Raw genomic sequence first — 9442 nt, 5'->3', positions numbered from 1 at the left:
ATTGCTACAAAACAATGAATGATTAACAAAATACTGTGACTTGATTTTTAAGGTGAATGGTTGATTATAAAACGTCACTTATAATTTTTCTGGTCAGTGTACATGTGTACCAACAATTATTTTAGAAACAGGGCAATGAATGTTTGAAGTTGTAGAGTTGCCAGCGGAGACTGTCACAGGCTATACACCGACAGGATACCATCAATTATAACCATTCTCAACAACTTCCATGCTTGGTCCAATTAAAATATCTGTTTAAAGTGGATTTAACCTTTTGTGGTGGCTGCAGGGAAGGTAGCAGGGTTCCCCTAGAGAACTATGCAGTGCTGATTGGACTTCCTGTTGTAGTGATAAGCATCAAAAGCTAACCCACAAGCCAGCTGGTTCTGTGGTAACCAGACACATATTTGGTGGTTTATTATCAAGGTTGGATGGAGCTAATAAGTTTTTAATGCAGAATTTGCCCAAGTCTTGCCTACTGATGCAGTCAAATGACACAAACCATTTTCTAAATACTCCCTTTCTCCACATTCATCTCACATTTTTTGCAAACATGAAGTTTTCTTATGAATGTGATCCCATATGTTACTACTACTGTGAGGTTTCATTGAGACTTTTTTATGAATGAAGTTGTGGTTTACCATGGGAGGAGGCCGTCTGAGCTGGGTAGTAAACCCTGGAGGAATGGGGACGAGGTTGGAGGTCCCAACCACACAAACATGTGTAGTAGTAAATGGATTAGGGAGCCTGGGACACATGCCTCCTCTGTAAGGTACTCTGGGCATACTGCCATACATATGTTTCAAAATCAACCATGCTTTTCCTAAGAACAAGTTTAATAAAACCTTCAGACAGAGGTGACCTACATATCATACACAACACATAAACTGCAGTACCGCTAATGCATATATTAAAATAAATCTGTATCATATGCATCATACCATTCATAATACTGCACAAGTTACTTCAAACATAGATAATAAACATCACAACTTACGTCTGATATAGATTAATAGAATCTTCCTCTACCTTCAAGGTGTGATACGACGGGTGATGTTTTTGGTTGTCTAATCTTCGGCAGAGCCTCAGGTAAGAAAACCAAAAACAATCACCCTGAGGGTTGGAGATTTCTCTGTTACACCCTCAAGGTAGGGGATGATTATTTTTTCTCCCATCCTATTATTTCAGTCACAACTCCACCGAAAGTATTCTGCCAACAAAAACACATGTGGGTAGGAATATTGTCATTCGCTTTTGATGCCGGTGACACATTTTAATGACTTCACAATTGAACACGTGCTAATCGGAACAAGGCTATCTCCCTCTAGGGGTTGGGTTGTCAAGCTGATCTTTCCCCGCTAAAATAGGAGACACACCTGTGAATGGTGGGAGAAAGAGAAATCATATACCCTAGGGGTGACAGAAGAAACAGACCCTAGGGGGTGACAGAGAAACAGACCCTAGGGGGTGACAGATGAATCATGAACAGGTCAAATGGGTGATAATTCCGTGAATGGTTGGAAAAAATAACATAACAACTTACATTTTTGAACATAGTAAATCAACCTATGTTTATCTTTTTACAACACATAAATTATTCATATATTGGACAAAGGACAGATTTAATTCAAGGTAAAACTGGGCAAAAAGAACAGACTTGACACAAGGTAAAACTGGACAAAAGGACAGACTTGATATAAAGTAAAACTGGACAAAAGGACAGACTTGATTCAAGGTAAAACTGGACAAAAAGGACAGACTTAACTCAAGGTAAAACTGGACAAAAAGGACAGACTTGACAAAGGTAAAACTGGGCAAAAAGGAGACTTCACATAAGATAAAAATGGACATAAGGAAAGACTTGATTCCAGGTAAAAATGGACAAAAAAGGACAGACTTGACATTAGGTAAAACTGGGCAAACAGAACAGACTTGTTTAAAGGTAAAACTTGGCAAAAAGGACAGACTTGATTCAAGATAAACTGGACAAAAAGGACAGACTTGACTCAAGGTAAAACTGGACAAAAAGGACAGACTTGACACAAGGTAACACTGGACAAAAGGGCAGACTTGACATAAGGTAAAACTGGACAAAAGGAAAGACTTGATTCAAGGTAAACCTGGACAAAAAGGACAGACTTGACACAAGTAAAACTAGGCAAAAAGGACAGATTTGACACAAGGTAAAACTGGACAAAAGGGCAGATTTGACATAAGGTAAAGCTGGGCAAAAAGGACAGACTTGCATAGGTAAAACTGGACAAAAGGAAAGACTTGATTCAAGGTAAAGCTGGGCAAAAAGGACAGATTTGACATAAGATAAAACTGGACAAAAGGACAGACTTGATTCAAGGTAAAACTAGATAAAAAGGACAGACTTAACTTGAGGTAAAACTGGAAAAAAAGGACTGACTTGAAATAAGGTAAAACTGGACAAAAAGGACAGACTTGCATAGGTAAAACTGGACAAAAGGAAAGATTTGACATAAAGTAAAACTGGACAAAAGGACGGACTTGATTCAAGGTAAAACTGGACAAAAGGGCAGACTTGACATAAGGTAAAGCTGGGCAAAAAGGACAGATTTGACATAAGATAAAACTGGACAAAAGGACAGACTTGATTCAAGGTAAAACTAGACAAAAAGGACAGACTTAACTTGAGGTAAAACTGGAAAAAAAGGACTGACTTGAAATAAGGTAAAACTGGACAAAAAGGACAGACTTGATTCAAGGTAAAGCTGGTCAAAAAGGACAGACTTGACATAAGGTAAAACTGGGCAAAAAGGACAGATTTGACATAAGGTAAAACTGGACAAAAGGACGGACTTGATTCAAGGTAAAACTGGACAAAAAGGACAGACTTAACTTAAGGTAAAACTAGACAAAAAGGACAGACTTGACACAAGGTAAAGCTGGACAAAAATGACATTTTAAAAATCCATTTATACAGTCTATTCCAGGTATCTGTTCATGGTAAAATTTATTTATACAGTCTAGTCCAGGTATTTTTTCATGGCTAAAATTTATTTATTTATAGTCTAGTCCAGGTATCTTTTCATGGCTAAAATTTATTTATTTATACAGTCTAGTCCAGGTTTTCCTACAACCACCTTATACACAAGCGATGCATGCTCCTGAGGTGAGAGAAGACAGTGTAAGATAGATGAGTGTGGTCCCCCAATAGATGGCTGGGGCCTTAGTCATGGCTGTGGTCGACATACCAACAGGTAGAGGCCAAGTGGAGAAGCCCTTTTCCCTCAAATTAGGAAAATTCTTCTGCATGTTATTATGTAAATAGTGAAAGCATTCACTAGCCTGATACCAACACAGCGTGGGAACAGACTAGGTTACCTATACACAGTGTCCCATGTACCCTCTCAACATAAGGCTATAAGCTACCTGTATATAGGTATTTATTATACCTGATTGTATACAGGTACATGTTATACATGACTGTTTATAGGAATATGTCATACATGTTTACAGGTATATACCATACCTAATTGTTTACATGTGTTTTTTTACCTGTATATATGTATCTATATATCATATATCTGCTTTTATACAGGTATATATTATACCTGAATGTACATTGTATATCAGTATGTTATACCTGACTGTATACAGGTATATCTTATACCTGATTGTATACAGATGCATGTTATACCTAATTGTTGTATACAGATTGTGTTAAATACAATTTCCCTTCATATGAATTTTTTTATGAAATGTAACCCTTCCCTAGTGGTGAGAGGAGGGGATAGGTGATCAAGGGTAATGAAATTTATAATTTTATTTATATAATTTGGATCATTTTATTTACTACTGGATGGGTGATTCAGGAGTAATGAAATCCAATTTTTTTATAAAGCTTCTTGGATTTTGTCCATCCATTGAGTGTATTATTTTGATACTAGCATATCTAGTTCTGAAGAAGAAGATTGTTGAAAATTTAGCCAATTTGACCCTTAAAGGCCCTGCCCCTCAGGCCCCTGGGGGTTCGGATCCATGGTCATAATACAATTGTAATGGTCATATGATGTCTCAGGTGACCCCATTTTCTACTGTATGAAGTATATTAGGAGAGTTCCTGAGTATATTAGGAGGTTACCTTCTGTTTATAGTATACTAGGTGATATACCTGAAATATACAGGTACATTATGGACATCTAATTTATGTATATGTATTAGCTGATATATAGGTCACCTGTGCCAGCCACACCCAGGCTATTAATAGATCTAAACAGTCATGACCCTTCATTCCTCAGTCCTCACATGTGAATATATATTTATGTCCAAAATATGTGATACCTGTGTATATGACAATAAAACACCAATCATGCTTCTATGATAGAGTAGAGTACAGCTGTAAGGGAGAAGGGACCTTTGAGGAAACATGGAAGTTTTACCTATGATCCTTTTACCTATGGTTACAATCTTTAGGGGAGAGCTTAGGACTAGCATGGCACTTACACTAATACAGCACTTGCATATTACTTGCATGGCACTTACACTAACACAGCACTAACTATAATACAACATTTACACTTACACATACAGTTCTTGCACAGCACTTACACAACTCTTACACTTACCTAGCACTTAGGGATCCCTGTACCACTGCCAACAACTGTGACAACACATTGAAAACTGTTTTTTTCTGGCATGACCACAGCTTTGGTTAAGCATTTCTGTAAAAAAAAAAATATACATTGCAGGATTTTTATGAAAAAACCCATAGGTGAAATAATCAACAAAAGTGTCTGAGTATAAAAAGTCCTGGATTCTGAACGAATTATTCAGATGTGGGTCTCTAACTGTTTATCAATGTAGGGTACTAACTGTTTATCAATGTGGGGTACTACCTGTTTATCAATGTTGGGTACTACCTGTTTATCAATGTTGGGTACTAACTGTTTATCAATGTGGGGTACTTCCTGTTTATCAATGTGGGGTACTACCTGTTTATCAATGTGGGGGACTACCTATTTATCAAGTTTGGGAACTACCTGTTTATCAATGTGGGGTACTACCTATTTATCAAGTTTGGGAACTACCTGTTTATCAATGTGGGGTACTAACTGTATATCATTGTGGGGTACTACCTGTTTATCAATGTGGGGTACTACCTGTTTATCAATGTAGGGTACTACCTGTTTATCAATGTGGGGTACTACCTGTTTATCAATGTGGGGTACTACCTGTTTATCAATGTGGGGTACTACCTGTTTATCAATGTGGGGTACTACCTGTTTATCAATGTGGGGTACTACCTGTTTATCAATGTGGGGTACTACCTGTTTATCAATGTGGGGTACTACCTGTTTATCAATGTGGGGTACTACCTGTTTATCAATGTGGGGTACTACCTGTTTATCAATGTGGGGTACTACCTGTTTATCAATGTGGGGTACTACCTGTTTATCAATGTGGGGTACTACCTGTTTATCAATGTGGGGTACTACCTGTTTATCAATGTGGGGTACTACCTGTTTATCAATGTGGGGTACTACCTGTTTATCAATGTGGGGTACTACCTGTTTATCAATGTGGGGTACTACCTGTTTATCAATGTGGGGTACTACCTGTTTATCAATGTGGGGTACTACCTGTTTATCAATGTGGGGTACTACCTGTTTATCAATGTGGGGTACTACCTGTTTATCAATGTGGGGTACTACCTGTTTATCAATGTGGGGTACTACCTGTTTATCAATGTGGGGTACTACCTGTTTATCAATGTGGGGTACTACCTGTTTATCAATGTGGGGTACTACCTGTTTATCAATGTGGGGTACTACCTGTTTATCAATGTGGGGTACTACCTGTTTATCAATGTGGGGTACTACCTGTTTATCAATGTGGGGTACTACCTGTTTATCAATGTGGGGTACTACCTGTTTATCAATGTGGGGTACTACCTGTTTATCAATGTGGGGTACTACCTGTTTATCAATGTGGGGTACTACCTGTTTATCAATGTGGGGTACTACCTGTTTATCAATGTGGGGTACTACCTGTTTATCAATGTGGGGTACTACCTGTTTATCAATGTGGGGTACTACCTGTTTATCAATGTGGGGTACTACCTGTTTATCAATGTGGGGTACTACCTGTTTATCAATGTGGGGTACTACCTGTTTATCAATGTGGGGTACTACCTGTTTATCAATGTGGGGTACTACCTGTTTATCAATGTGGGGTACTACCTGTTTATCAATGTGGGGTACTACCTGTTTATCAATGTGGGGTACTACCTGTTTATCAATGTGGGGTACTACCTGTTTATCAATGTGGGGTACTACCTGTTTATCAATGTGGGGAACTACCTGTTTATCAATGTGGGGTACTACCTGTTTATCAATGTGGGGTACTACCTGTTTATCAATGTGGGGTACTACCTGTTTATCAATGTAGGGTACTACCTGTTTATCAATGTAGGGTACTACCTGTTTATCAATGTAGGGAACATTTCTGGATGTTGTGAGAGGGTTAACAATGTGTTCACTGCATCATACAGATTTAGAAGCACAAACTGATTTAATAAAAATCAATAATTTTAGACAGGAGTTTTCAGATTTTCAAAATAATATTTACTAGGTGAGGCTTTAAGAGGTAACATCATTTAACAAAGAATGAAATGTGAAGTTTGCTTCGTCAGCCATTTCTCTATACCACACTCATTTTATATATCACCAGAACATATAAAACATAGACTTTGGAACACTTTAGTGGAAATTTCCAGAGGCCAAAAATCTCAGCTGCAATATAAATGGCCATTTCCTGCCTTGTTATCAGTGTGATACTAAATATAGAGATCCCTACCTCAACACAAAGTGGAATGAACTGTACCTGAAATATTTCAATATATTACAAAATCTTTTCATGTTGAAATACAATGTATAAGTGTACATAGGAGGCAAGCCTCTGAGGGAGAACACTTCAGAAACAGGTTACTCTAGGTATGGGGAGTGGTTACTGAATCGGGTAGGGGTTATACTCATTGAGGGTAACCCTGAGGAGGTGCCTACACTTAAAGAATAGTTACTATTTATGTAAATGGTAACCCTGTTGGAGCAGGTACTAAATAGAAGTGATTATACCTGGGTAGTAATAGCTCACCTTGGTACACTACATAGAACTGAGGTAGTAACAGCTCACCCTGGTACACTACATAGGACTGAGGTAGTAATAGCTCACCTTGGTATACTATACATAGGACTGAGGTAGTAATAGCTCACCCTGGTACACTACATAGGACTGAGGTAGTAACAACTCACTGTGGTACATAATGATGTAGCAAAATCTCACTCAGATAAATCTACATAGTACCATGTTAGTATCAGGGTAAAGGTATGTAAGACTGAGGTAGTACCAGCTCGACCCTGGCACCTCTGAACCAATCACATTAACATTATAATTGTACTGGTATAGATAACCACCTGTTGTAGCCCTAACAGCTGAGGAGGCGTGCTGTTCACTTTTCCTGCCTTGTTTCTGGTTAGCCAGGCCTATAAATATCCATATAACATTCCCAGGCCTGGTTATATCTGTATAACATTTACAGGCCTAAATATACATCTGTACCGACTACATACATCTGTATCACCTTCACTGGCATGGTCTATATTCATCTGTATAACCTAGATATATCTCTTTAATATTCACAGGTCTAGATATATCTGGGTAACTTTCACAGGTCTAGATCTATCTGGATAACTTTCAACCCCCCAGATATATCTGTGTAAGTTTCACAGGTCTAGATCTATCTGGATAACTTTCAAAGGTCTAGATATATCTCGATAACTTTCACAGGTCTGGATATATCTGGATAACCTTCACAGGTCTAGATATAGCTGTGTAACGTTCACAGGTCTAGATCTATCTGGATAACTTTCACAGCTCTAGATATATCTGTGCAACTTTCACAGGTCTAGATATATCTCGATAACTTTCACAGGTCTAGATATATCTGGATAACTTTCACAAGTCTAGATATATCTGTGTTTGTTTGTTTGTTTGTTTGTTTGATTTTGTTTAACGTCCTATTAACAGCTAAGGTCATTTAAGGACGGCCTCCCCTGTGTGCAAGATGCATGCGTGTAGTGTATGTCTAGATATATCTCTTTAATATTCACAGGTCTAGATATATCTGTGTAACTTTCACAGGTCTAGATATATCTGTGAAACGTTCACAGGTCTAGATATATCTGTGTAACATTCACAGGTTTAGATATATCTGTGTAACGTTCACGGGTCTAGATATATCTGGATAACTTTCACGGGTCTAGATATATCTGGGTAACTTTCACAGGTCTAGATATATCTGTGTTATGTTCACAGGTCTAGATATATCTGGGTAACTTTCACAGGTCTAGATATATCTGGGTAACTTTCACAGGTCTAGATATATCTGGGTAACTTTCACAGGTCTAGATATATCTGTGTAACTTTCACAGGTCTAGATATATCTGTGTAACGTTCACAGGTCTAGATATATCTGGATAACTTTCACAGGTCTAGATATATCTGTGTAACATTCACAGGTCTAGATATATCTGGGTAACTTTCACAGGTCTAGATATATCTGGGTAACTTTCACAGGTCTAGATATATCTGGATAACTTTCACAGGTCTAGATATATCTGTGTAACGTTCACAGGTCTAGATATATCTGGGTAACTTTCACAGGTCTAGATATATCTGTGTAACATTCACAGGTCTAGATATATATCTGTGTAACATTCACAGGTCTAGATCTATCTGAGTAACGTTCACAGGTCTAGATATCTGACTTTCGCCCTTTCACACTTAGATACATCTATTTAATCTCCACTAGTTAATTACATCTGTATTTAACATGTTCAGTATAGACTTCACTGGTCTAGCAGATACATCTGTAAAATCTTCAAAAAGTATTGACATTCCTGCCTCACTCAGAATAGGAACACCCTGAAGCGGTTCCTATCTGAACTGTTTTATTAGAGGGGGTTATGTAATACCTCTACCCCATGTAACCTGTGTGTTATAGGGAACAAAACTGTAAACAGGCTGTATGTGGGTCATTAGTCCCAACATTAACTTGTAACACAAACGGAAACAATAATGTCATTCAAAGGTTCTATTCATAAATAGTGATAAAGTGGGTCAAGAGGAACGTGATCCCATATCTACAATAGCGACAGGTAAACAATGTGTCCCTCTATAGCTATGATGATTGCTAAACATTCCATTTCGAACACCATAGCATTACAACAACAAAAATCCACAACACCTCATAATTAAACAGTAATAGTTGTGTGACAGTTATCTTAATGTAATGGGAGTATTCTTTTGTAGGTGAAATAATTTGGAATAGGTGACCTTTGTATATATATATTTTAAGGAGTATTCTATTGCAGATGACCTATGTAGGGAATGTTCTTGAGTAAGTGACCTCTAT

At 37.8% G+C, this 9442-nt stretch overlaps 1 protein-coding gene across 1 annotated transcript; it reads left to right on the top strand.

The window, feature by feature from the left end:
* The first annotated feature begins 3202 nt into the window (after positions 1–3202).
* LOC110447471 lies at positions 3203–6539 on the top strand. The gene is made up of 2 exons (XM_021493204.1): positions 3203–3227; positions 5146–6539. Exons 1-2 carry the CDS (start codon positions 3203–3205, stop codon positions 6537–6539), a joined length of 1419 nt encoding a protein of 472 aa, XP_021348879.1.
* Positions 6540–9442: the final 2903 nt, after the last annotated feature.

The sequence above is a fragment of the Mizuhopecten yessoensis genome, unplaced genomic scaffold (genome assembly GCF_002113885.1).
Source record: "Mizuhopecten yessoensis strain PY_sf001 unplaced genomic scaffold, ASM211388v2 scaffold3427, whole genome shotgun sequence".
In the NCBI taxonomy this organism is placed as follows: Eukaryota; Metazoa; Mollusca; class Bivalvia; order Pectinida; family Pectinidae; genus Mizuhopecten; species Mizuhopecten yessoensis.
The sequence above is the reverse complement of the archived record's forward strand: the minus strand, read 5'-3'. Positions and strand labels throughout refer to the sequence as shown.

What these genes read in the sequence shown, in the direction of transcription:
- LOC110447471 (XM_021493204.1), top strand. Translation starts at nt 3,203, where the DNA reads ATGGCTGTGGTCGACATACCAACAG. An exon ending in TGTGGTCGACATACCAACAG is followed by an intron (nt 3,228 to 5,145) that starts GTAGAGGCCAAG and finishes TTATCAATGTAG; the next exon opens with GGTACTACCTGTTTATCAAT.